This window comes from Crinia signifera, chromosome 2, assembly GCF_055691185.1.
Source record: "Crinia signifera chromosome 2, ASM5569118v1, whole genome shotgun sequence".
Taxonomy (NCBI): domain Eukaryota; kingdom Metazoa; phylum Chordata; class Amphibia; order Anura; family Myobatrachidae; genus Crinia; species Crinia signifera.
This window is the reverse complement of record NC_139218.1, coordinates 174,559,571-174,587,423: the sequence shown is the minus strand read 5'-3', so window position 1 is coordinate 174,587,423 and position 27,853 is coordinate 174,559,571. Positions and strand designations below refer to the sequence as shown.

The 27,853-nt window shown below is 43.0% G+C and overlaps 1 protein-coding gene and 2 long non-coding RNA genes across 4 annotated transcripts in view; 1 reads left to right on the top strand and 2 right to left on the bottom strand.

The window, feature by feature from the left end:
- The window catches only part of LOC146060222 (uncharacterized), a 34,683-nt gene extending 30,691 nt beyond the window's left edge, over nt 1-3,992 (bottom strand). Inside the window, exon 1 of the long non-coding RNA XR_014470398.1 lies at nt 3,921-3,992. This is a non-coding gene — a long non-coding RNA (uncharacterized LOC146060222). The remainder of the gene's footprint in view (nt 1-3,920) is intronic.
- AATF (apoptosis antagonizing transcription factor) overlaps nt 1-27,853 on the top strand; it is a 172,897-nt gene that overhangs the window by 67,524 nt on the left and 77,520 nt on the right. For both annotated transcript variants that reach the window (XM_083173209.1, XM_083173208.1), the window contains exons 5-8: nt 3,957-4,071; nt 17,906-18,107; nt 18,195-18,362; nt 19,965-20,048. In XM_083173209.1, the coding sequence (XP_083029335.1) occupies nt 3,957-4,071; nt 17,906-18,107; nt 18,195-18,362; nt 19,965-20,048 (569 nt within the window). The remainder of the gene's footprint in view (nt 1-3,956; nt 4,072-17,905; nt 18,108-18,194; nt 18,363-19,964; nt 20,049-27,853) is intronic.
- Nucleotides 17,759-26,396, bottom strand: LOC146060221 (uncharacterized). The gene is made up of 3 exons (XR_014470397.1): nt 26,250-26,396; nt 18,164-18,224; nt 17,759-17,975 (listed from the first exon to the last, which is right to left on the bottom strand). It is a non-coding gene; the product is annotated as an uncharacterized LOC146060221 (long non-coding RNA).

Genomic DNA, 27,853 nt, shown 5'->3' with positions numbered 1-27,853 from the left:
TTTGTATAATGTTTGTATTTGATTCATATTGTATAAGTGCTCATAAATAGAAATAAATGGAAATGTTTTGATTTTAGACTTGTGCAGAGTGTGTTTCGTAAATGTCTCGGTTACATAGTAGGTAAGGCTGAAAAAAGACTTGCGTCCATCTAGTTCAACCTGGTATAAATATCCATAGCTGATTTGGTAGGTTCTGATATTTTACAGACATATTATATTTCTTATTTGTACCCATGGATGTTTTTCTCCAGTAAATGTTTGTCCAACTTTGCCTTGAACGCATTTAATGAGCCAGCAGTTACCACCTCTCTGGGAAGAGCGTTCCAGAGTTTGACTGTTCTGACCTTAAAGAAATTCTACTAGCTGAATGAATTTTTTTTTCTTCTAATCTATACTCATGCCCTTGTGTCCTAGATTCCTTTCTAGTAGAAAAGAGGGTGTGTGACAGTTACTTATATTGGCCCTTGATATACTTGTACATGTTGAGCATGTCCCCCCTTAAACGTCTCTTTTCCAATGTAAATAGTCCCAAATTGCTTAATCTCTCCCCGTAGCTAAAATTCTCCACTCCCCTAATAAGCTTTGTTGCTCGCCTTTGGACTTTTTCTAATTCTATGATGTCCTTTTTATAGTGTGGGGCCCAGAACTGCACTCTGTCCTCGAGGTGAGGTCTCACCAATGCTGTATACAGTGGCATAATTACCCTTGAGTCCCTAGTTTCCATTCCCCTCTTAATACATGCCAGAATTTTGTTGCCCTTTTTTGTAGCTACATTACAATGGGCACTACATCCCTTTGTCTTAATGGGTACTTGTGGAGTATCACGGCTCCCACGATGGCCATCGTATGCAAAAAAATCGCATCGCATGCGATCGCATACGATTTTGCACTGAAAAGCATCCAAATGCATTGGAATTAGTATTAAACATGTTCAATGGCCCCCAACTGGCATTTTTGAGGCTGTACCACCCCCACTATCAACGCGAACCCGAAGCGTGGCGAGCGGCGGCGGTACGCGTCCTACGACCTTTTCATACCCCCACTATCCACGTCGGCGTGGAGTTGAGAATGCCACAGAGCCCGCAGCGTGGCGAGGGGACGCGGATACCTTCACAGGTATCCGCGTCCCCTCACGGGCTTCACAGGTGTCCGCGTCCCCTTGCGGGGCTCGCCACGCTTCGGGCTCGCTGCGCTCGCCACACTTTCTATTAACTCCACGGCAATGTGGATAGTGGGGGTATGAAAAGGTCGTAGGACGCGTACCACCGCCCCTCGCGGGCTCGCTACGCTCGCCACGCTTCGCGTTCGCATTGATAGTGGGGGTGATACAGCCTCAAAAATTCCAGTTGGGGGCCATTGAACATGTTTAATACTAATTCCAATGCATTTGGATGCTTTTCAGTGCAAAATCGTATGCGATCAAATCGCACGTGATGCGATCGCATGCGATTTTGTAAAAAAACGTAAAAAAACTGTAAAAATCGCATCGCATGCCACTATATATGGCATGCGATGGGAGCCGTGATACTCCACAAGTACCTCTTAATGTATGTCGCATTGTTAAATTATTACTCTTTATTTATAATAGCGATAACTTATTCCATAGCGTTTTACACTCAAGGCATCCTCTGACAAATCAAAAGGTGATATGACAGAGAACGTACCTAAGCTTACGATATAAGATGTGGGAAACAAATGGTTGACGTAAGGCAATAGAAAAACAATTGTGTTTGACAGGGAACGTTTGTGACTGTAGTAAGCTAGAAGGGGTATGATATGCCGGCGAATATCGATGCCGGAATCCCAACCACCACAATGCCGACAAGGGGTTTGCGGGCTTGCTGCTCTAGCCACGCAGCGGGCCCGATGCCTCGCTACGCTCGGCACACTATTTTATTCTCCGTCTATAGGTGTCGGACACCCATAGAGGGACAAAGTGCCAGCATTGCGGCAGTCGGGATTCCAGCGTCGGTATTTCGACTGCTGGGATTCCGACCTCCGGCATATTCACTGCATCCTGCTAGAAGCTTGTCAATATGAATTACTTCGAATAAATAGTGCCTATTGAAGGTGAAGACCTATAAGTTAAGTCAGCCATTGTAGAAATAGTAAGATGATTCCTGGCACTGATTGTTCTTTTATATCCCGAACACAAACTGGTTCCAGAAAAAGCATTTATTTATCATGTTGATAGGACAATTGACTTGTGCACCTGGTTAATGACATGTAATGCTATCTGGCAGAGGATCACACTGTGTGGCCATTAGCGTATCCCTGGTGGTATAAGGTCAACATGGCTTAGGTTAACATGCCTAACTAAGGTCGACATGGTTGGAAGGTAGACACAAGCATTAGGTTGACTATGGCTAGGTCGACTGTCAAAAAGGCAACATGGGATTTTCACTTTTTTCTTCTTGTGCCTTCAAATGCCGACAGGCGGTATTTTTTTTTTTTTTTTAAATTAAGTCTTTTTATTGATTTTGCAAAATAAAGCTAACAAGAACAGAAAAAAAATGACATTACATATAGCAGTGTATCAAAAAGATCAATAGATGCATGCAGGAGGATTTTAACAGCGCACATAATATATATATATATATATATATATACATACAAAAGAGTATATAAAGGTATCTGTATGCGTGATCTATACATAAGATGAGTACCTTCCCCACATGATATAAATTTACATTAAGTAAAGTACCTGGAGGCGCCATCCAGGTTCCTGGGAACGGAGAGGTAGAAGGAGGCACACTCATACGAACACAGTGCATAACAAATCAGTAGGCACCTTTTGATCTTCAAAATAATCAACCATCGAAAAAAAAACCACTGTTCAACTTAAATAAACCAACTAACATTAATGGAAAAAAAAAAAACCTCCCAAAGCAAACCTCCCACATAACCCCCCACCCTGTACTACCCACCCCCAACTTAGGTGTACCTGGAGCCCTGCAACCATACCACCCCTCTACCCATTCCTACCTACTATGAAATAAGTAAGTAAGTGGTCTTTAGCTATATGGTAGCTAATCTGTACCAAAAACCTAACCTACTCCCCCCCCCCCCCCCCCCCCCCCGCCCACCCAACTACATCTAATACTATACTAATACTAATCTAACCCATCCCTCTGATAAACCCAACCCACCCACCAAACATCCATGTGCGGATAACAGAAGAATGGACTATGTGGGGCAATGGCCCAGTGGCCATTAAATATGTATAGCCAGGATATATCCGCAAAATTACATTGCAGAGATTGATCGCAGTAGAGAAAAGGAAAATAACAACGTACAGTCAGAAAGGGCATCTCAAATTATAATAAATCATATAATATTAAGCCGGCCACCTCTCGTTCAGTCGAAGAACAAGATTAACTCAGTAACCTCATGGTTAGGCATTCTAGGAAAAATGGGAACACATTCAGAATATTTGAACATCAAATACCCATGTTGACCTTTTTCACTGTTGACCTTTTTCACTGTTGACCTTTTTCACTGTTGACCTTTTTCACTGTTGACCTTTTTCACTGTTGACCTTTTTCACTGTTGACCTTTTTCACTGTTGACCTAATGATTGTGTCGACCTAAGCCATGTCACCCTACAGCGGTAGACCCAATGCATATTGACCTAATATTGGTCGACCCAATGACCAATACCCTCCCTGACAATCTTGTGGTAAAATTTTTGCGGTACGTGGGCGTGATGTACCGCATCATGAATGTTAAATACAGCCCACCAAGTATGTGCTATTTCTATGTTTGTGTTTGTTCTTTTTTAACCAGAAAAAGATTATATGCAGTAGACCCAGATTGATTGAGATCTCATTTTCCTGTTTTTTTACAATGTTAATAACCTTGCTTTGATTATCCTTTTATCTATAGTAAAAATATCCAATGTATTTCTTAATTTTACCAACCTTTTTAATACAAGTTTGTCCAAAATTGTTTTTTAGGCTATAAAGCTCTGAAGGAATTAATGAGGTCTCTAGTCCAACTGCAAGATGAGCTACTATTCCAGTTTCCAGAAACACAGCACCTAATAGATGGAAAGAAATGCAATGTAGACAGGTAAATATATATATATATATATTTTTATACAGATGTAGCGATGCTCATTCAGTATACCCATGGCGGTTCTACCACCAGCTCGCCTTGGCGCAAGGCATCGCAAAACATTTTAACAGCTTGGCGATTGCTGGTACTTGTGTATTATCACAGCGCCCATCGCATCGCATACCATAAGGCATGCGATGGTATGCGATATCGCACGATGTTCTACAATGTCATACAATTTTAAAATTGTAGGGCATTGTATATGGCATACAATGCCATACAATGTGATGGGATGCGATTATAACTTGTATAAGCACCCTAATGGGTGCTTACAATGTTAAATGCACCCCCCCACGCCACCCCCCAGTATAAACGTTGAACCTGAAGCGTGGCGAGCCCGCGAGGGGCGGCGGTACGCCTCCTCCGACCTTTTCATACCCCCACTATCCACGTCGGCGTGGAGTCTATTTTATAAAGTGTGGCGAGCGCAGCGAGCCACCTAGCGCGAAGCGTGGCGAGCGCACGCGCATAACTTCACAGGTATACGCGTCCCCTCGCAGGGCTCGCCACACTTTATAAAATCAACTCCACGCCAACGTGGATAGTAGGGGCATGAAAAGGTCGGTGGACGCGCCAACGTGGATAGTAGGGGCATGGATGCGCTCGCCACGCTTCGGGTTCACGTTTATACTGGGGGGGGGGGGGTGGCGTGGGGGTGCATTTAACATTGTAAGCACCCATTAGGCATGCGATGTGATGAAAAATCGCGCAATCACATATCGGGGGAGCCGTGATAATACACAAGTACCCAGGAACTACTTTGCTACTACTGTACTGTCCAGTAAGCTACAGTACTGTAGATAGACAGCTCTTATCAGTTGTGTAGTTTAGTGGATAAGCGCGCCGCTCTGAATGTTGTACAGTATGCCTGAGTTTGATTATTAAAGGGAACTTATTTTTTTCCAACAAATTTACAGTAGGTCAGTTACTGTATATTTAGCATACAAAAACTCCTGCCTCCCTATTAACTTTTCCTTGCGTCTGTATGTTTTGGTCCAAAGGCGCTACGATGGGTCTCATTGTTTTGGTCAAAAGGCGCTATGATGCATCTGAGTGGAAAGTCTGGTCACTCTTGTCAAGTGTTGTAAAGAGGTGGATAAGCGTGCCACTCTGCATGTTTTACAGTATGCCTGAGTTTGATTCATAAAGGGATCTTTTTTTTTTTTTTTTTTTGATTATACAGTATTTAATACACACAAAAAAAATCTTGCCTCCCTATAAAGATTTCCGTGTGTCTGCACAGGCAGGAACAGCTTTTATTGCATTGTACTGTAACAGTTACAGCTATAAGTGATATCTCTATAAGTATAGTAGGGAGACTTAAAAGGTCCTCCCTAAGTTCTTGGATGCAAAAACACGGTCTTTAGCCTCTCTATACAGTATTTCCTATTTGCGGTACTCAGTAGTAATGAGCTACAGTGGGTGGACAATTGGAGGAGACCCTAACTACGGATGCTTGCCACTTCCCTTAGCGATTTCATATAAACTACTATGATACCAGTCTCAAGTCTCTAGGACACATAGAACCGGAGATATCATCAGGGTGCAAAATAGACAAATTTTTCCCAATTGACCCGTTAATTCAGCCACTCCGTCAATCATGTCACTACAGCATCTTAGACACTCCCATTGTGTTTTAGTGTTGAAGGTATTGTATTCAGCCCACCCCAACCCCTGCATCCCTCCCCCCTTCCTAGAATAACTTTTCACAGAGAATGCAATGAAAGAGGCCGATTCAGTCAATCTTGCTGGAGGAAGGCACTATACAAACACTGTGCATTACACGGCATGCTCTATGGTTCTTGTGCATGGGCTCATACCAAAAGGCTTTTATGAAAAAAAAATTTTTTTATGTTTGTCTAGTTTTATTAAATATGAGGTTAATAGTTATAATAACAATAAAAAAAACATTGTTGCTAACAGCCCCATAGAGTTTTTTTCCTATTTGAGTAATAACTAGCACTTGCGTACTCAATAGCACGAACAGCTTTTTTTTGTACTCTGCTGTAACATTTACAGCTATAAGTGATAGCAATATAAGTTTAATGGGGATAGATAAAAGCTCCTCCCTAAGTTCTTGAATGCAAAGCACTGTCTTTAGCCTCTCTATACAGTATTTCCAATTTGCGGTACTCAGTAGTAATGAGCTACAGTAGGTGGACAATTGGAGGGGACCCTAACTACGAGTGCTTGCCGTTTCCCTTACTGATGTCATATAAACTACTACTTAGTCTACTCTGTAAGCCAAGAGTCCCCTCTTTCATATGGTACCAGTCTCTAGGATACATAGAACCGGAGATATCAGGGTGCAAAATAGACACATTTTTTCCCCATTGACTAGCATGGACCTGTTAATTCAGACCCACCATGGGTTCTGATGTTTTCAGTTACCCTTTCCGGGGGTCTCAGAAACTTGGGGTTCATATATTCTGGTAGATGTACGTCTCCTCTTCCATACAAACCCAGTTCTGAGCCAATTGGACCAAGGAAACCAGAGCGATTAAGCTTCAAGCTCATTTAATATAGATTGTAAGCTCCACTGGGACAGGGACTGATGTGAATGATCAAATTTTCTCTGTAAAGCGCTGCGGAATATGTGTGCGCTATACAAGAAACTATTAATGAACACATTTTAATTTATCCATATAGCACTAATATAGTCAGGTTCCCTTATCTGTATGCCAAATAGATTAAGTGCAATTTAGCTTTAATGCACTGTGCTCTGAATACGTGGTCAATGCCGCCTGATGTGTTAGGAGAGGGCTGATTTCATGAAAGCCTCTACTCCTTCTTATTGCCGACTCAGCACATAAGGTTAGCCCTGGGACACTTAAATGGTTAAATAATATTCATTGACAAAATTAATTATCACCGTACATGCACACCAATTATACTAGCACACAGCAGAATTACAGTTGTACAGTACAGTTGGAGCCACAGCGATGTTCACGGGGATGAGACACGAGCATCTCATACTGAAGTATACTCTGTAAGCTCGCTCGGCGAATGTCGATACCGTTCCATTGGTACAGTATATCAATCCGCCGCTAGATTGGTGGAGCATTAGCCACCCAGAGGTGGCGACTTGTATTGCATGGTAAGCATCCACACCCCTTGGCGGATGGGAGCGCAAGAAGAGAGGATCACCAAAACCTCTGCGATGGCGTGCTGGCGGCAAGAATGAGAGGCGCTCCATTTGTATGTCCCCAATTTTCCATTCATGCTGCTTTCAGACCGCATAACTGGCTTTGACCCTGTATTTGAAAACATTTCCAAAAACGGGTCTGCCAGGTAAAACCCCTTTCACACCGCATCTCTTAAACTGTATATTACCGTTTAAGTGGCGTTTTTTTGACACTGGCAGACCCGTTTTTGGAAGCTTTCCAAAAACAGGGTCAAAGCCAGTGCGGTCTTCAGTGCCCCCCCCGGGTTAACACACACAACCGCACACCCCACCCCCCCCCCCCCCCTTAACACACACACACGACCGGGCACCCCCCATCCCCCGCCCCCCCCGCGGATTAACACACACACACAACCCCCATGTGTTAAAGGACACCCCCCAATGTTTTTAAGGAACCCCCCCGTTCAGCCGGTACCTCCTGCGACGCATTGAGGATCCCGGCAGTATGGACGGATGCATTGCACTTGTAAAAAAAAAAGTGTCCTTCGGAAAATGGCTGCCCCATAGGAAAGCCCGTTTAAAAAAAACTGTCTTTCGTATGGGGGCAGCCATTTTCCGAAAGTCACTTTTCTTATAAGAAATATATATATATCTCCTCCTTTTTTTCTCCATCAAGCAGGGGACACTGGAATGTAGACTTTTTACAGTGGGGTATAGGAGTGTAGTAACTGGGAGATGCCATTTTAAATTGAGTAATGTGTCCGCTCCTCCCTCTGTACCTCTCCCCAACTCAGTCCTCTGATCTGTATAGTCAATATCAAATCAAAATGAAGCTGCTTTCAGCCGCAATCAATCCTGAGCCGATGCACACTCCTGTTCGGTGTCCGGACTATTTGTCTACAGCAAAAAGATAGACAACATTTAGGTAGACACCATTAGTTAGACCTGCCAAAAGGTCGACAGTCAAAAGGTCGACATGGGGCTTTTCACTGTTTTTTTGAGCCGACATGTGCCGACAGGCGGTATTTCACGCCCTACCATCCACTAGGGGCGTGGTTTGAGAATAAAAAAGGCACCTTGCCCGAAGCATAGCGAGCGATGCGATGGGCTGCGGTTCACTTCAAACTGTGTCCATGTCGAATGTGTCGACATTTGGGTCAAAAAACTGAAAAACCCCATGTCGGCTTTTCGGCAGTGTCGGCCTTTCGGCATGTCTAACTAATGGGGTCTACCTAATGGTTGTTTATCTTTTTGCTGTAGACAAATGGTCCCACTTCCCTCCTGTTCAGTCTATATCTATATAAAATAAAAAAATAAACTGTGCAGGCGAGACTATATAGTACAGATCGGTACTATAAAGTCGAAATCGAATGGGTTCACTCTGCTTTGCAATTTGATCCCAATTTGAATAGAAAAGGAATCGTACAAGGTGTATGGGGCTTTAGTTTAGTGTATGTGGGGGCTGTTCACATTTTTGGCTTCTGTGAGGCAGTGTTATTTAGTTAGGGATTCTTCTAGCCATAAGAGGACAGTACAGCAGCTGCTCTTCCTGTACACCAGGGGTGTCCAAACTTTTTGCAAAGAGGGCCGATTTTGGTCAGTTGAAAATGGGTGGGGGTCGGTCCATTCAGCCTAAACCATGAACCATATCCCTCACTCTGCCCCCATGCAATCTATTTCACCCAGCCTCTCCCACACTCTGCTCCCCACTCTGCCCCCAGTGTATTTTCCCCTGCCTGACCCTCCTTGACTGTATGCTCCCCACTCTGCCCCCAGTGTATTTTCCCCTGCCTGACCCTCCTTGACTGTATGCCCCCCACTCTGCCCCATTCAGTGCATTTCCCCCAGCCGCCCCCCCTTCCCTGCATGTCCCCCACTCTGCCCCCATTCAGTGTATTTCCCCCAGCCTGACCCTCCTTCACTGTATGTCCCCCACTTTGCCCCTCTTCAGTGGTTTTCCCCCAGCTTGCTCCCCCTTCTCTGCATGTCCCCTACTCTGCCTCCATTCAATCTATTTCCCCCTTTCCCTGTATGTCCCCCAGCCTGCTCCCCCCCCCCTTCTCTGTATGTCCCTCACTCTGCCCCCATTCAGTGTGTATTCCTCGGCCTGCTCCCCCCTTCTCTATATGTCCCCCACTCTGCCCCCATTCAGTGTATTTCCCACTTTCACTGTTTGTCCCCCAGCCTGCCCCATTCACTGTTTGTCCCCCAGCCTGCCCCATTCACTGTTTGTCCCCCAGCCTGCCCCATTCACTGTTTGTCCCCCAGCCTGCCCCATTCACTGTTTGTCCCCCAGCCTGCTCCCCCTTCTCTGCATGTCCCCCACTCTGCCCCCATTCAGTGTGTATTCCCCTGCCTATTCTCCCCTTTTCTGTATGTCTCCCACTCTGCACCCACTCAGTGTATTTTTGCCTGTCTGACCCTCCTTCTCTGTATGGCCCCTTGTGTAAGCCAGAGGATGGAGAGGCCAAGCAGGCACCACAAGGAAAGGAGACAGAAACCTAAGCTCCCCACTCCCTCTGTTGCTGCTGCCCCAGCTTCCCTCCTCCTCCTCCCTCCCGGCATACTGCTGTCAGTGTGATCGCAGCAGGGGGAGAGATTGCGACCGAAGGATGGATTGGAGCCCGGGCGGATGTTGAACACACACGTACAAGAAGACGCCGAACCAAGGCTGCCGACACCCGCTCACCGTTTAACACACACAAGGTAATGCACGCTCGCCGGAGGCCCACCTCTACAGTCCCGCGCTGTGTGTCCCGCATCTAATGCTCCGCCTGCTTCTGGTTGTAGGCTGCGGGCCACTTAGTGACATCACGGGCTGGACTTTGGTCATGCCTGCTGTACACTCTGGAGGAACTGCCGGGAAGACCCCTCTGCCACTACGGTTTGCGCAGTGGTCTCCGTTTAGGGGAACATTGTCTCTGGGATTTCTGGATGCTGCTACCTGCAGCGCACCTTACAGACCCCAGCTTTGACCACAGTGGCAGCTTGTGAGTATGGGCAGGGCACCTGATTAGTGGGATGCCCTGCATTAAAATGCTGGTTTTCGAAACTCCATTTGAAAAAAGCACCATTTTAAGGTGGGCATCTAGACTCCAGTGGCCAATCCCCCGCTACTAAGCAGCATCGGCGCATCAGAGTGATCACTAAACAGCATTTTTAAGCTGCACAGCTACACCAAGGTTGTATGTTACAGTGATGCAGCATGTGTTCTTTTTGAGCTATGAGTTGAGATGTGTGAAGGAGGACACATCGCATCACACCCACAATTGTACCGTGTATGGGCACCTTTAGACAAGTTTATGCCAGATCAGTCCACAAGTTCATTATTGTGTGCAACATATGATTCTGATAAGTAGACCCCCTATTCAGGATACTCCTGTATTGGGCTTCCCAGCTCACACAGGTTATGTCTATGCTGCCTGAAGGACAGTGAAGAGAGGGAATTTCTTAGACTATCAGCTTTCACTAACTCTGAGCAAGCCTTGGCGCAGGCTCTGGTTAGATCAGTAGCGTTTTATCAGAGTTTATAACACCCTCTACATCTTTATGGGCCCCTATTTTAGCTAAAACTATGCCTCTGCCTTCGGTGCTCAAGTCTGATGCATCAGATGGGGTGGATCCCCCTCTCCTGGAGGAAGGAGATTTTATACATGAGTTTTATACATGATCAACAGAGCAGAAATCAGACCCTCTGGGTATGAGGATTTGATTCTGGCTGTGTGTCATGTACTAGAGGTTGAGGAGTCGGTGCCAGTTCAGACTATACTGTCCTTTTTTGCTAACAGCAGAAAGCAACTGTGATATTCACTAATTCTGAGGAATTAGATGATATCCATAAATCTGCTTAACCAGCGCTTATTATTTCAATCACAGGAAGGTCAGATCTTTCCCGTTCCACATGGGAAACAAAGAAAATGTATATAGTGATGTACATTTGAAATATACCAAATTCTATTGACAAATAAAATAGTATATATTGTGGATTCGGTATGAAATACCGACTGTCAAAATACAGACCGCTATTGACCGACAGTCAAAATCCCGATAAGGGTAAAAATACCAACATTTAAAATCCCGACAAGGTCAAAATACCGACATATAGAATGTAGACAGGTGAAAAAGTCGACATGACTTTCGGTCACGAGGTCGACACTGTTTTTTGACCCGAATGTCGACAGTCGCTTCGCTCGCAATGCTTCAGGCACGGTGCCGCGCTGCACTCGGCACAGCATCCATCCACTAGTGCCTATTCTCCCACCACGCTCTAGTGGATGGTAGGGCATGAAATACAGCCTGTCAGGTCAAAAAACAGTGAAAAAACCCATGTCAACCTGACGACCAAAATTCATGTAGACTTTTTAACCTGTCTACATTCTATATGTCGGGATTTTGACCGTCGGTCAATGGTTGTCGGTATTTTGACTGTCGGGATGTTGACTGCATCTCTATATTAACAGGTATGAGCGGGGTGGGATAAGTAGCTAATTACCAGCATAAAAGAACTGACAAGCGGTTCTAAAAGCGATCGTACCTGGTAACCGGGGCAAACACCATAGCCGGTCTCCCAATCAATGCAAGCACCGCTCAATTCTCCACCTCCCGCTGACAAAGGCGTTTCGATTCTATATGAATCTTTTTCAAGGTCTGTGAAAAGACCTTGAAAAAGATTCATAGAATGGAAACGCGTTGGTCAGCGGAAGGTGACGGCTGGATCGGTGCTTGCATTGCATGTACCATGTACGAGCGCTTTTAGAACTGCTTGTCAGATCTCTCATGCCGGTAATTAGCTACTTATCCCACGCCGCTCATACCTATTAATATATACTATTTTATTTGTCAATATAATTTGTGTTATTTAAATTGTACGTCACTATATCCATTTTCTTTGTTTTTTATGTGAATATTCCGATTGTGTAACGGGAAAGATCTGACCTTCCTGTAATTGAATTAATAAGCGCTGGTTAAACCGTTTTTCTACATTGTTTTTCTGTCTAATTCATGAAGGGGATGAGGTGAACCCTTATAAATACCGCTGATCAGCTGCTGTGTTCATTCTGGAGATACACTTTTCGTTTGTGCTAATATCCATAAATCTGCCTGGCAGCATCCTGGCAAGAGATTTCAGGTGACACATTGTTTCCTGGCAACTTATCCTTTTTGCTTCTGATAGCAGAAAATTTTGTAAAGCCCCTCCTTTGGACATCTCGATTATCTAAGCAGATGGTACTTCCTGTACCAAGAGCCACATCTTTGAAAAAGGTTGACGGAAAGCTTGACCGTAACTTGAAATCCATTTATATGGTAAATTAAGTGACACTATGTCCAGCTATGGTTGGCTGTTGGAGGCTTTGGCATGTTAGAGGCTTTGGCATCTCAAATGGTAGGTCTCTAGGCCAGTAAACTGATTTAAAGAGCTTTTTTACCTTGCTGAACATATACAAGAGTCAGCGGCATACTTAGAGGAGGCTTCTAAAGATGTCTGTTCTCTGGCTTCTAGATCCTCTGCATTGGCCATTGCTGCCCGCAGGGATTTGTAGCTCAGACAATGGCAGGCAGATGCTGTATCTGAGAAGGCTGTAGAGGTGTTACCGTTTTCTGGATCAGTACTTTTTGGAGAGGAAAGGATAAGAGTCTATCCCAAGCAATTGGGGTTAAGTCCTTTTAGTCCTGGGACCGAGGTAGAGGTAGTTTCAGAGGTAGTTCAGCACCCTCTCATGTATTCCATGGCATAGGTCTAATCCATGGCAACAGCTTCACAACAGGACCCCAAGCCCAGTTTTTGATGGGGTACTTTCTCCTCTGGGGGATTCCAGGGTGTGAGCCAGTCTTCAGGTGTTTCGAGCCATTTGGACACAATCCTGCCAAAATGCCTGGGTATGAGATTTAATTGTTTACAGGTACAAGCTGGGTTCCTCCACCGCCAAGATTTTTTGGTATGGGTTTTTCCAGTTTCAGATGACAAGCGCGTTCTGCAAGCGACTGTGGCAAAATACCCAGATACCCAAAAATCAAAGAAAATAGGGATATTACTCCAGCCTTTTATGGTACCGATACTTGACAATTCAGTATGGCCCATTCTCAATTTGAACGATCTGAAACCATATTTGAGAGCTCAAATTCAAAATTGAATCTCTCTGCTCTGTGATCGCAGGTTTGGAGCAGGGGGAGTTTTTGGTGTCCTTGGACATCAGACGTGTACCTACATATTCCCATATGGCCTCCTCATCAGATATATCTCCGATTTGCTCAGAGAGATCTTAATTACCAGTTTCGGGCACTGCCTTTCGTCAGCTCCCAGGTTCTTTACAAAGGTCATGGCGGTCATGATGATAATTCTCAGGTGACAGGGCATCACAGTGATTCCCTACCTCGAGGAACTACTCTTGAAGGCTCCTTCGCAAGATCAGCTGCTATGGAACATAGAGGTCAGAAAGTCTCCTCGTCAGACATGGGTGGATTCTGAACCTACCCAAGTCACATTTACAAAGGGTGGCGGCTTCTTTTCCTGGGCATGATTATGGACACTCTGAAGCAAAGGGTTTTTCTCACTCAAGTGTCGTCCCTCCAGGGCATGGTCCATTGGATTTTGAGGCACCAGTAAGGTATCAATGCTTCTTTGTATTGGACTCCTCTGTTGTATGATGTCAGCCTTCACTCCAGACCATTTCAGCTGGATCGGTTATCTCAGTGATCGGGGTCTCACCTTTTTTTTTCACTACAGTATTCTTGGCCCGTTGGTGTCTGGTATCAATGCACCTGCTCACAGAAAAGCGATTCTGAATGTATGACCTGGATGCTTCTCACTGGATGCAAGTCTTCGAGGCTGGGGAGTGGTGACTTGCGGCTCTCAGTTACAGGGTCTTTAGACTCAAGGCGAGACAATATTGTCTATTAACATCCTGGAGCATTAGACTGTGTTCTATGCTCTGCAACTCGTGAATCCTCTAATAGAGGGTTGCGACGTCAGAGTTCAATCAGATCATACAGAAAAGAATTAGGATTCTAGAATAATAGGCGCTCGGGTGGATGTCAAATGAAAGTCCTTTTTCTTATAGATAAAAATGCGCAAACACTTTATTCATCCATATACAGCAATTTTCATAAAATTGATTTGCGGCAATATTCAGTAAAAAATAAAAAGGATTATAATCCCAACGTCGGTCTATATGCCCAAACAGACACTTCACATTAAGAGAGCGGGGCAGGGATAAGTAAATTTTATGAAATACCTCTACTTCCCTCTCTGAATCCTCCGCTTGGGTGCTGCATACAATCTTTAACCGCTGTACCACATGGGGGTAGTCTCCTTGTCGCTGCAGCCGTGGAACCAGCTACCAGTGCACAAATAATCGTCCACCTCACAAGGTTCCTTTGGCGTGGGGATAGTGGCTAAGCATATGTTGTGGCGTGGGTATCCTTAGGGCTGCTCCGTATTGTGAAAAAAGGTACAGTAAAAACTGTATTGAGCGCTTGTCCAGGCTGGTTTCTCAAACAGAGCAGCTGCAAATTGGACTAGTAAAACAAACAAAGTTGGTGACCATGTCCACCTGCTGGCCAACACGTTTCGATTTACTTGAGATCTTTATAAAGGCTTGATAAAGATCTCAAGTTGATTTATGGAAATTGCTGTATATGGATGAATAAAGTGTTTGCGCATTTTTATCTATAAGAAAAGGACTTTCAATTGACATCCACTCAAGCGCCTATTAGTCTAGACTCCTATATCACTGTATCGCTATATTTTTGACTGGCTGATTGAACCAGTAAGGCAGTTCTCGGGCCTGGCTGCTGGGAGGAGCGCTTTTGAAAAAATCACACACCATTCCATTTAACCTTAAATTAGACAATGCCAGCACAATGGCATATATAAATCAACAGTCAGCACCAAGAGACATGCAGGATGTCAGTCGGATCCTGATATGGGCGGAAGAACATGCCATCACCCTCTCAGCAATATTCATTCCCTGGGTCGAGAATTGGGAAGCCGACTATCTAAGTAGGCAAGACAGATCCAGGAGAATGGGCCCTACATCTAAAAGTCTTTCACATGTTATCCCAACAGTGGGGCCTTCCACAAGTGGATCTGATGGAATCTTGATGTAATAATCAGCTACCAGAATATTATTCATGGACAAGAGTTGCGGTGTCTGTCAATGCTCTGGTGATTCCTTGGAATTACCAGTTTGTCTACCTGTTCCCTCCTTTTTCCTCTGATTTATTGGCTTCTGTGGCACATAAAGAGATATGGTGTTAAGGTTATGTTGGTGGCTCTGGATTGGCCCTGTCTGGCTTGGTATTTGGACCTACAGAGGCTTCTAATAGACCAGCCTTGGCCTCTTCCTCTGGGGTAAGATCTTCTGAAGCAAGACCCTTTCGTGCTTTTGGACTTAAAGCTTCTATGTTTAATGGCATGGTTGTTAAGAGAGCCCTCTTGAGACACAAGGGGATTCCCCTAATGGTCATTTTGATCATGCTTAATGCACGAAAGGATATAAGGATATATACTTAAAATACTATTATGTATTTATTTATTAACAGTTTCTTATATAGCGCATACATATTCTGCAGCGCTTCACAGAGAATATTGGAACAGTCACATCAGTCCCTGCCCCAGTGGAGCTTACAATCTATATTTCCTACCACATGCGCACACACAGACATTCTAGGGTTAATTTGTTGGGCACCAATTAGCCTACCAGTATATTTTTGGATTGTGGGAGGAAACTGGAGTACCCGGAGGAAACCCACGCAAGTACGGGGAGAATATACAAACGCTGCACAGTTAGAGCCATGGTGGGAATTTAACCCATGACCTCAGTGCTGTGAGGCAGTAATGCTAACCATTACACCATCCATACTGCCCAACTATACTATCATCTGGAAGGCTTACATCTCCTGGTGCGAAAGTAGGAGGGTGGACCCTCCTGCGGTTCAAGGCATCTAGTCTTCTGCTGTTCCCTAAGGTGGGCATTTCGGAAGGCCTGCGGTTTGGTTTCTTTTTAAGTATGGGTTTCGGCATTGTCATTTTTCAAAATAACAAAATAGCTTTTATGCCAGATGTTCAGATGTTTTTTGAGGTGGTGGTCTCTTCCGTTTGTTCCACCCACGGCTCCATGAAATTTGGATCTTGTTCTTTCCTTTCTGCAGTCATATATTTTTAGGGCCATTGGAATCGGTGGAGCTCAAATACTTGCCTTGGAAGGTGGTGTTACTCCTTGCCTGCACTTTATAGTATCACATTCCTTATTTGATTTTCCGTGAGGACAGAGCTGAACGGTGTATGTGCTTGTCCTTCCTAGTGTGGTTTTGAGTTTCCACTTAAATAAACCTTTGGGTGCTAGCTTTTTTTTTTTCTAGATGTGGTCCGAGTGCTTGTGGATAGGGCTGCTTCTTTGCTGAAAAGATGCCTTATTTGTCTGGTATGATTGCATTTTGGCGTGGATGGCCTATATCTAAACAGACACTTGCATGGTGGATTAGTTTCACTATTCACTATGCTTATTTGGCTGCTTCGAGTTACAGATCAGGGTGCATTCTACACTTTCGGTTGGTTCCTCTTGGGCGGCTGCCCATGGTGTTTCCTTTAAATCCACTCTGTAGAGCAGCTGCATGGTCAATTCAACATACTTTGATCTGTTTCTATAGATTTGACACCTTTTGCTGCCTCTGCTTCCCAATTTGTGTGGTATTGCACGGTTATCTGCACTCTCTCTAACCCGGAATGGGAGATTTGGTATGTCCCCATGATAGTCTACGTTCCAGTGTCCCCTGCTGGATGAAGGAGAAAAAGGATTTTGGTACTCTCATTTAATCCATTTCCTTGAATCCACACGGGACACTTAACACTCACCCAGCATTGTTCTTCCTGCCTGGGTGGTGGGGTTTTGTTTTTTTTTTTGCCCTACAGTTCTGCTTTTGTTCAGTTGTTTTCTGTTTACACCTGTCTGTGTCTGTTTATGTGACTCTTTGCTCCTTCTCTCAAGTTTCCAGCTCTTACGCACAGTTTTATTATGATTTAGTTGGGGGTGTGGTATAGAGGGGAAAGCTGATACACTACTTAAATTATTGAAAGTGTCAACTCCCAGTTACTACACTTCTATTTTCCACTGAAAAGTCTACATTCCAGTGTCCCATGTGGATTCAGGCAACTATATTTAACGGTGAGTACCAAAATCCTGTTATTACATTTGACCTACAAGGAATGCTTTTTATCACATGTATACAGTTTACATAATAAGCCCATGTTTATGATATTTATTTATGAACTGTTTCTTATATAGCGCATACATATTCTGCAGCGCTTTGCAGAGAATATTTTGACCATTCACATCAGTCCCTGCCCCAGTGGAGTTTACAATCTATATTCCCTATTACATGAACAAGCACACACAGACATTCTAGGGTTACTTTTGTTGGGAGCCAATTAGCCTACCAGTATATTTTGGATTGTGGGAGGAAACCGGAGTACCCACCCAAGCACTGGGAGAATATACAGTTAGGGCCAGGGTAAGAATCGAATCCATGACCTCAGTGCTGTGGTACTTTTTTAATACAATAAATGGTCAATGATATTTCACACATTCTTGCATTATTGTAGTTGTTGGGTTGCTCTCTTCATATCTGACACTCTAAAATTCATTGTGCACAATGTTTTATATCCAGTGATGAAGAAATCCTTAGTGATGATGAGATGGAGAAAGAAGAGGCCGAGGTTCCAAAAAATAAAGGTCCTCTGAAAAGGAAGTTACAAGTTAAAGAGTATCCAGACTTCATGGCTAAACGATTTGCCAATTTCAAATCCTACAGAAATGCCACATTACAAAAGTGGCATGACAAGACCAAGCTTACTGGTAAAATAGGCAAGGTAATTGAGTATTTATTCTATAAATATATATATATATTTTGTTATCGTTACATTACCTGAACTTTGAATGTATTTTTTCTTCTCTAGGGGCTTGGTAGCTCTGAGCGTTCCATATTGCTGCAAATAGAACAGATTATGAGTGACAAGGAGAGACTCCAGAGACGCACACAGACCAAACGCTCCCTTTATAGCATTTTAGGAAAATCTCAGCAGGAGTCTTTACCTATGCAGGATCATACCTCTCATGAGACAACGGTACTCGTATTATTAGACTATTGTAGCATAAACTGTTTACTGATATACAAAAATGCCCTATTGGTAATAGCTGTGTAGTGTTTTATTTTACGTTTTTGGAGGAAAGGAGCATATAAATGCCTATAATGGAGAATGCAGATGACCTTTGTTGTATGATGGCAAATAATGTTAATATTTTAATCCCCCCCCCCCCCAAGATATAAATTTAACAATTGTGGCTAGATCTGTTTTATAGTGGCAGTCATATGAGATGAAACTGCTGATAAATGAATGGGTAAATATCCAGAGTGTGTTCTGCTTGCTAATGACAAGTGCTACTTCAAGACTTCTGTATTTCACTAGGTAAATGGGAAAGGGAGTTTCCGCTTCACGTTATTGCTCCATTCCAAAGCACAATTTCCGTACTGTGCTTAATAAGAAAGTGTTTTCAGAACATATAGCTCATTATAGGGAAGGTGGGGAAGTCGGGGGCTCTGCCAACTCCATGAATCTATTCAGGATTTTTTGCTATTTTAAGTCTGAAGCTGAGCTCTCTGCAGAGGATGCCGCTTTTTTAATGGTAGTGCTGAAATGTGCTATTAAATTGGGTATAAATGTTCAAAATAATATCCACTTACAACAAGCTGCAAAATTCCAGTTGTGGAAAAATCTATTAAATGATATCTAGATTGTACTTGCCTTCCTGGAGCTCATATATATTCCCTACCACTACTCATATCAGAGGAGCACTGAGACATCCATTGCACTCATCAGAGAGACAGCCTCTGTAATGCTCCCTTTCCTGCTCAATCATAGCAGCTATATTTCTTGAAGACTGTAGATGTGTTCTGGGGGAATAACATTAGCAAAAAACGTTGTGTGGTTTAGTAGCAATATATTTGCCCTATGATGAAGAATTCTAGATCTTCTCTTCCTGACATATTATAACAAATATGTATAATGAAGAGGCCAGTCAGCCATGCCTGGAAAGTATATTACTCTTTGGCATTTTTCATGAGCACTTAGTGTTCATTCTACTACCCTGCACCTAATCGGTGAGGGCCCTCAAACTGGTAGGCATGGACCCCATATGTCTTTGACTTTCGGTTGACTGGAGTACAAAGCATAGCCATACTTTTGGTAGTATGTATCGTGACCACACATGGGCCATTCAGCCACCCACAATGATGTAAATGTACTGTCTGCCAAGGAAACCTACAACTTTAACGGAAAATCTAGTGCCAGGAGCAGTCACTCGCAGCTAGCTCCAAATTCTCTGACCTTGCTTAATAGTATCAGGCAGGAAACTGTACAAGAAGATTACACTGACACTTTTTACCAGTCAGAGCACAAGGAATAATCTGCCAGATGTTAATGACTTCTCCAGGCAGTACAATCCTCTATCATTACACAAGCAGCAGATCAGGGACCCAACACTGTAGATCTTGGTTGCTCCTGTTTCCCAATGTGACTGCCTAAAAATCATGCAGTATTTAAGGTTTTCCATTACAGAAAGTGGTAAGCGTAACATGCGTATAATAATTTATGAAGTCATTAATTAACTGAAGACTTTCCCACTTTTATGATTGCTCACATTCCATAACCTTTCACTGTGAATTTTAGGATGTCCAGACAGAAGGAAAATCGAAAACTCAGCTTAAAGAACTTGATGAAGAGATTTTTGATGATGATGATTTCTATCACCAGGTAAGCTTAAATCTTAGGTTATTTATGTATGTATGTATGTATGTATGTATTGTATCTAATCACAGATTGAACACCCCCCTTTCCTCATGGGCTGGTAATTGTGTAGAGCAGCCTAATATGGAGAAGAAGCAGCACAAATCTCTCTGCCCCCTGCGGACAAAGACCAAGCCCCCACCTACCCCTCCACTCCATCTATCCTGTACAATTGTTTTGTTTTTTTTATCTGATCATGTACTGTATGAGCAAAAGTTCTTAAAGGCCGCACAGCTGAAATTACATGTCTCTACAGGATACAGTATATGAGAAAATTGTTTGCTGGAGCTGGACACAATGTTCTCAAAAAGTGTTACACAGACACAATGTTAAACACCCCTAAAGCATGCTACAATTTTTAAATCAACTGATGATCAGGCACTGACTTTGTTACATTTTTTTGTTAAAAACTTTTGTACCGCAAACAAGTGGTGTAAACATGATGATAATTTTAATGTAACTAATGATACTCCAGTTTAAGGGTACTAATTAAGTGCACATCCTATTTGTCTGTATTGTCACTATGACTTTGTACGGTGTTGGTATGGAGTGGACAAGCATGGGCCTGACACAGAATGGGCTTTAACATGCACATGCCTCACTATTGATGCTAGTGGCCAGGGCAAAATATGTCATGCCACATCGTACCATCATCAATAGCTGGGGAATAAAATGCAGGTGCACACTTTAAACATGTACAAATAGGAAAGGGGAATTGGGAAAAGGAGTATAACCGCACAGGTATGTATGGTGATTATGGTGATAGCACACAACAGTGAAAAACTGACTAATGCCTGATTAATAGGATCTGTGGGTCCCTGAGCACCTTTGCGGCCCTAATCCAGTTGGTGCCTATTTGTGAGACAGTCAGGTGCACCCCGGAGTTAGAATAGCAATGTATAGACTTGCCTAGGGAGGAAGAGAAAGAAAGAAAACTCTGGGTGGGGGCACCCTTATATCACTGTTGTTAATGGGTGTTTTTGATACTATTAAAAGAATAAATCTTTAATGGATATGCTCTAAAATATATGTTCCTTATTAGGTATCACCTATGTGTTTGAGCGCTGCAAAAATATGTGGTTTAGTGGGAGGCAAAGCTTTGCCTCTTGGGGGAAAGGAGACTGCCGGTTTCCAGTATTTTGGAATTTTTGGGGGAATTTTTGATCCTCATTTGTCCTATGTTGTCACCATGGTATTGGTATAGGTACAGGGGCGGATCCAGGATAAAATGACAGGGGGGCACCATGATAAAAGAGGATTTCGTTGGGGGAGGGGCGGTGTTAGTGGTGCCAGTGTACATGCTAAGAGAGAGGGTGGGAATGGGATTAAAAATAGGCCCTGGCATTTAAAGTATGCAGGCCCACCATGGCGACAAAAGTGAAGGATGTAGTTGTGCACGCGCCGAAGGCGTGTGAAAAGGGGGTGTGGTCACTCAACAGGGGGCGTGTCCTTGAGTGTAGTGTACAACACCATATACAACTTCTACACATTATGCAACAAAATACTAGACCCCATTATACTTGCCCCTTACACATGATGCCAAATGGAATGAGCCAAAATTCAAATAATGCCACATGGATTGAGCCAAAATTCAAATAATGCCACATGGATTGAGCCAAAATTGACATAATGCCACATGGATTGTGTCAAAATTCACATAATGCCACATGGATTGAGCCAAATTCATAAAATGCCACACTGATTGAGCCAGAATTCACATAATGCCACACAGATTAAGCCAAAATTCACAATACGCTTCATAAACCGTTCATACCGCTTCATAAACCATAAACCAATTGTAAAAACCGTTATGATAACAAACCGGTGACTAACTTAATTGTTACACTATATTTGTTACCTTTATAATACATATAAACCATTACCCTTAGCAACAAGGTTACCATAGTGATGTAAGCAGATACCTAACTCAGAGTTCTAAAGGCTCTCCTATTCACAGACACTTTGGAGGGCTGTAAACCACATTAGCATATGAATAGATGCTCTTGAATCCATTGTACAGTGTGCCCCACATGTTGAACCTGTTCACTGGCTTGATAAGAAATAAACCTATATACATTACTATATGCTTATCCAGAAATAAATCTATACTGCATGTCTAATGCGGCCCCACATGTGACTATGCGTGTGACTCACTCGCTAATACGACTAAAGAAATGATGCACATAGACACACGGTTATATTTGAGATCACAGATAGTATATTATATGGGAAAATGGTCCAAAAAGGGTAACAGATATTTACATGGTACTTACACAATACTGTTTAGACTATACACAGGTTACAACAACTATAACAACTATACATGTAAATGAACGCAGGCCCAACACCATCCTAACACCAGCATACACACATGGATACAATTACCGCCACAGAGACAGGGGAAAAGAGTCCTCCTTGGATCACATCTTCTTGGTGAGTCACATCTTCCACCAAAGGCGCGCATTAAACATTGACACCATAATGTCCATTACACATTAAGTTACACGCCATTATGTATTATGCCAAACACCATAATGCCTATTAATAATTATGCTACATAAGTGCTGATTATCTACATGCTCATTGCCAAGGGTTCCATGCTCATTGCCAGAGGTTCCATGCTCATTGCCATATGGGATTACATGCTCATTGCCAAGTGGGAATACATGCTCGTGGTAAACGGGGGACAGCCGCCGCCAGGCAGAAGCGATAGCCACTGACAGTGGCAGAGCCTTGCTGTATTCAGAGCACTGCAGGTCCCGGCTATTTTAAATCATACCCCTTTCACACCAGAAAATGCATTCCCGGGTTGGCCCCTTTTACACCAGCCTAGTCCCTGCATTTTCTGGTGTGAGGGGGAGAGAAAACCACCCCTCCCCCCCTTTAACCAGTTATCTAATTTAACCGGCTATATCTTCGGAACAAACTGACCCATTTACATGAGACAAGTATCATATTGAAGAACGTTTGAGTGGGCTTTGAATGATTTAGGTCCAGTGAAACTGGAAGTTTGGTTCCAGAGTAACCTGCCCTCAAAGAACATGAACAGCCATGAAATTACATTTCAAATATAAAAAAATTGGTTTACATGCAATATCTCTGAAACCCATTGAACGATATGCACCAGTCTGGTATCATATTGAAGGCGCAGCGATTTGGAATTGAATGAAATCAACCACAAGCTTCTGTGATGCCAGGGGGAAACTGGCAGCCGTCGGAACCGGGTGGGGGTCGGAATTGACGGGTCCCATATTATCCTATGGGGAAAAACGTTACAACTTTGCCAGACGATATCTCCGGTTCCCGGGGGGCTAGAGACACGGGGCTGGGCTCGTTGGAAAGCCCTGGTCCTCAGCTACAAAGGATATGACAGGGGGGGGCACGTGCCCAGGTGCCCCCCCCCCTGAATCTGCCATTGTATAGGTATATAATATTGAAATCATTGGACCATTTTTCCTAAACACTAAGGGGGTATTCAATCTCCTGACAACATTCCCGACGGGGGAAATGGCTGCAGGGAACTATTCAACGCTGTCTTCCCCAACATACCACACATTGAATTTGTGCATATAGGATGAACCCAATACTTTTAATATATTATAAGTTATTTACAGCTAGTGATAACAAGGTCCTCACCCTGTACCAATTTACTCTGGGTATCACACTGTTTGATTCAAGCTAACGCCCCGAACCCAGAACGTCTGCTTTGTTAATAGTATGTATGTTACTGCATGCACATCTGCTGATCGTTTTCCTCCCTGGCTACATCTCTGTCTTTACTGCAACAGCATCAGTGAAGACTGGTAGAAGGCTTATATTCGGGTCGACTTATACTCTAGTACATGCATGTCCAAACTATGGCCCTCCAGCTGTTGTGAAACTACAAGTTCCATGATGCCTTGCCACAGTGGTGCTATCGAAAAATTATAAAACTATTACAAGGCATGCTGGGATGTGTATTTTCACAAAATCTGGAGGGCCATAGTTTGGACATGCCTGCTCTAGTATATATGGTAGCTTTTATTCATGGGTAATGGGTAAAGTACACACTAACATTTGACTGCATTAAGCTGGCTATAGATGATCTTGTGAAATTGCCACTTTCCATTTCTGATTCGTTCGCTTGTAATGAGCGCTAATTGGGTATGTTATCGAGTGCATTGGTACATAGTCTTCGTATTTTATAAAAATGGACATTTAGGCAATGTTTCCATTGTATCTGGTGTTTGTTGAGAACAGGATAGAACCGATGCAGATCTATGACATTTTTCAGTAATGGACATGGCGTAGACTGCAGCAGCATTTTAACAGTAAAATTGTAATCAAGATAAACCATTTCCCTTTTTTTATCCTATATTTTTAGTATTACAATAAAGATAAACTAAGCATAAGTGGCCTTCCGTTTTCTCTCTTGGTATGTGGGTGTTATTGGTATTGGAATATTGGTGGACCCTGCAAGCAGAATTACCCCCAGTGTCTATTTTGGCTACATCAAAGTGATTATATGAATTTCCATATATAATCATTACTTAACTACTTGATCTACATTCCCTAAGACGAGATTTCACTAAGGGAGCTTTCACCAGAGAGCGATCATTTTTATTTAATCAAAATACATGGCATATTATTGGATTAAATCTATATTGCCCTAGCAGTCTTTGTTTGAATTATCAGTTATATTATTTAAATCCTCTGGATAGGAGAGACAGAGGTTAGGACTGTTCGTAATAAAATAATGTAGGCACTCATGCGTCTTGTCAAAAACACACAGCAGAAATGTTTTGCAGATAAAGGAAGACTATTATCAAAACTGATAATCGCTTATTACATGGCTTATATTTTGCTCCTTTATGGTGTGTAGTGCTGTGTATATGCGCTGTTAAATTATCGGCCTAATCAGACTATTGTTGGATTTGACCGCTGACTGATGCTCACCCGGCCAGCCCCAGAACCAGGTGAGAGCATTGGCTGGAGGCGGCGGTATGCGAAGGGGAGGCGGCATCTATTCATGTCTGAGTTTGCCGGAAATGGAGCCAAAAGCTGTCAGATTTAGCCGTGTTTCTGCCAAAGCAGGTGGATCCATGGCTATTCCGCCAATCCAACTGGTTTCCGACAAGTCGGAGCATTCCTACTTGTCAGGAAAAATGCAGCCAGGATTGAATAGCTCAAAACCCCTTCTGACCTAAATCAGTTGGAAACTGCTGTCTTTCTGACAAGATGGCAGTTATGAAAAATGGATTAGGGGTTTCTGATCTGTATTACATTGGTGTGAAATGAGAGGAAAAAAACATGTAATATTTTAAGTGTGCGTCTATCGCTCATAAGCGGTATACATGTGACTTGATGCTCCAGGTGATATCAATATGCTGGGCATAGATTGTCTAGTAATGGTCATAAAAGGAAAGTTTACTGGTTACGTGCTAATTAATATACAGCATTCAAACCATGCTAACCATTACACCATCCTCTGTGTGCGTAAATATTCTATATAATATTTATGTATATTTTGCATAAAACACTACATTAATAACAGAACAGCTCAGTCTGCTCTTACAGATATATGTTTAATACTACAAAATAATATTTTTTTTTTTACTTTTTTTTATGTAATTTTTTTTTTCTCTTGTCAAAGACAAATTTTATTTTTCATTCACCCTGGAGTGATCAGTTCGGAGACTGATAGCACGGAGAGACCAGTATCTTATGCTGCTTCATAATTTTAACTGATAAATTCCAAATTCAGAGTTATGAGTAGTCACATCTTATCTCTTTTCCCAGTGACTGGTTAATTGGGGTGGCGGGGTTAATCTAAATTAAAACTTAAACTAATAGAGGTCAGTAAGGCAACAGAAACACCTGAGTAAAACAAATGAGGCTGCCAGCCGCAACTTTATCTTGGCTGGCTCCCAGGAGGCGACTGGCAGAGAATTAAAGTCGCTCTGGCGTTCTGTAAAGGTGAATAATAGGCGACACTTGTCAGCACACAGTGTCTCCTCAAATGTTCCAGATTGCAGGACTTCCGTGCCAACTGCTGCCATCCGTGCCGAGAGTTTGAGAACAGGAGCAGTTGTCAACATCTGGCAGCACAGCAAGGAATGGGTGCAAGACTGGGGAACCCTGCAGATTCTAAGTATGGTGCTTGAAGCTGTGTCTGCTTTAATCACTTACCGCTCCTTGGCAGCAGGCAACAACAGAATATCCCAGCCTCGTTCATCACATACAGACATCTGCTGAGCCGTAAGGCAGCTACGCATTCATTTTCTATTCTAGCTTTCCAATCCCTCCTCCCCACCACTACATACATACACACACACACACACACACACACACACATACACGCGCGACTTTCCCCTTTGACCAACTCCTCCCTCTGCTCCATTCCCCCACAACAGTATTTCTTGGGAGAGATGATCTGTAAAGATTACCACTTCAATGTGTGCTAGTAATTGTAGGGAGAAGGGGGCCCCTGACAGACACAGTATAGCACCTGTTCAGCTGACCGGGTTAATTTCTTCTGGTGAGTGGGATTAGGCAGAGATTCAAGTTGAAGCCAATTCAACAATAAGGATAAAGAAAATTGCTTTATGTTTTCTGTTACCACCTACATTAAATTGAACGCATTTCCTTTCCTTTATTTGCCCAGACAGTAAACTTGAGATGAACGTTACATTTAGGTATTGTAGAGTGCATCATGGACAAAAGGCTTGTTTTGGGAGACGAAGGATGGCTTTCACTCATCACATTATGTGAGGGAGGGTGCTGTGGAAGAAGGGACAGAGGATGTCATGTTCAAGTGTTTTTGTTTTTTTTTTGCTGTATTTTGTTTTGTTGTTGTTTCTGTTCTGACAGCCAAAGGAAGTGACAGGAATAATACACTCTGCATATCTATTTTTTTCCAAAACACATTTTAACCGTATTTAAAATCAGGAAGACATGGGGGGGGGGGGGGGAGCTTATAGATCATTAACACTGTATACAAATGATTCTCACTGATACACACTTACATGACCCAAGCTTGTGTCTTTGAAAAATAAAAAATAAATTGGTATTTCATTGTTTTGGGGTAAAACCAATTATAAACCTTCCAGCAAACATTTCTTCATTAAAAAAACCTCTTCAGAAGAGGAAGCTAATATACTTTCTTTGTATACAAGTCTGCACTCAGTAGGAGCCTTGCATAGATTTAAGTCTGCACTGGCAATTCAGGAGTTAAATCGTCTCTATTCAGTGTTCACACATCAGAGCTTAATGCTCAGCATGATTTACTCACACTTCCTAGTTAATTATTAGACATAGGGAGACATCATATATCACTCTCAAAAGAATATATTGAGTTTTGACGAGAGATATTTCTGTTTTGACTAATAAATTCAGAGCATAAAGAAGGGTGATGAATGGAGATATATGTATGAATAAAGGTGGTATTTTCCAATTTACTATAGGTTGTGCTAAAATCCAGTATTGACTTCTTTTAGATTTTTTCTTTGCATAAACATGCTTCGTATTTGATTGTTCAGTCCAAGGATCTGTTCTATCATTGCAGGCTTGGGGAGGCTTGCCTACCCTCCCGCTTTTTACAAGAGCCTCCCGCTGCACCGCAAGCCCCCTCTTTCCTCACAGTTTTTGGGACCCCCACCATAGAAAGCCAGACTGCGCTTGCGTGCATCTTGAAATGTTGGGGGGCGGGCCCTCAGAATACATCACAGCCGCCCACCGCTATGGAAGTTACTCTAGTATTGCTGATCAGCGGGAGTAGGAGAGAAAACAGCTGA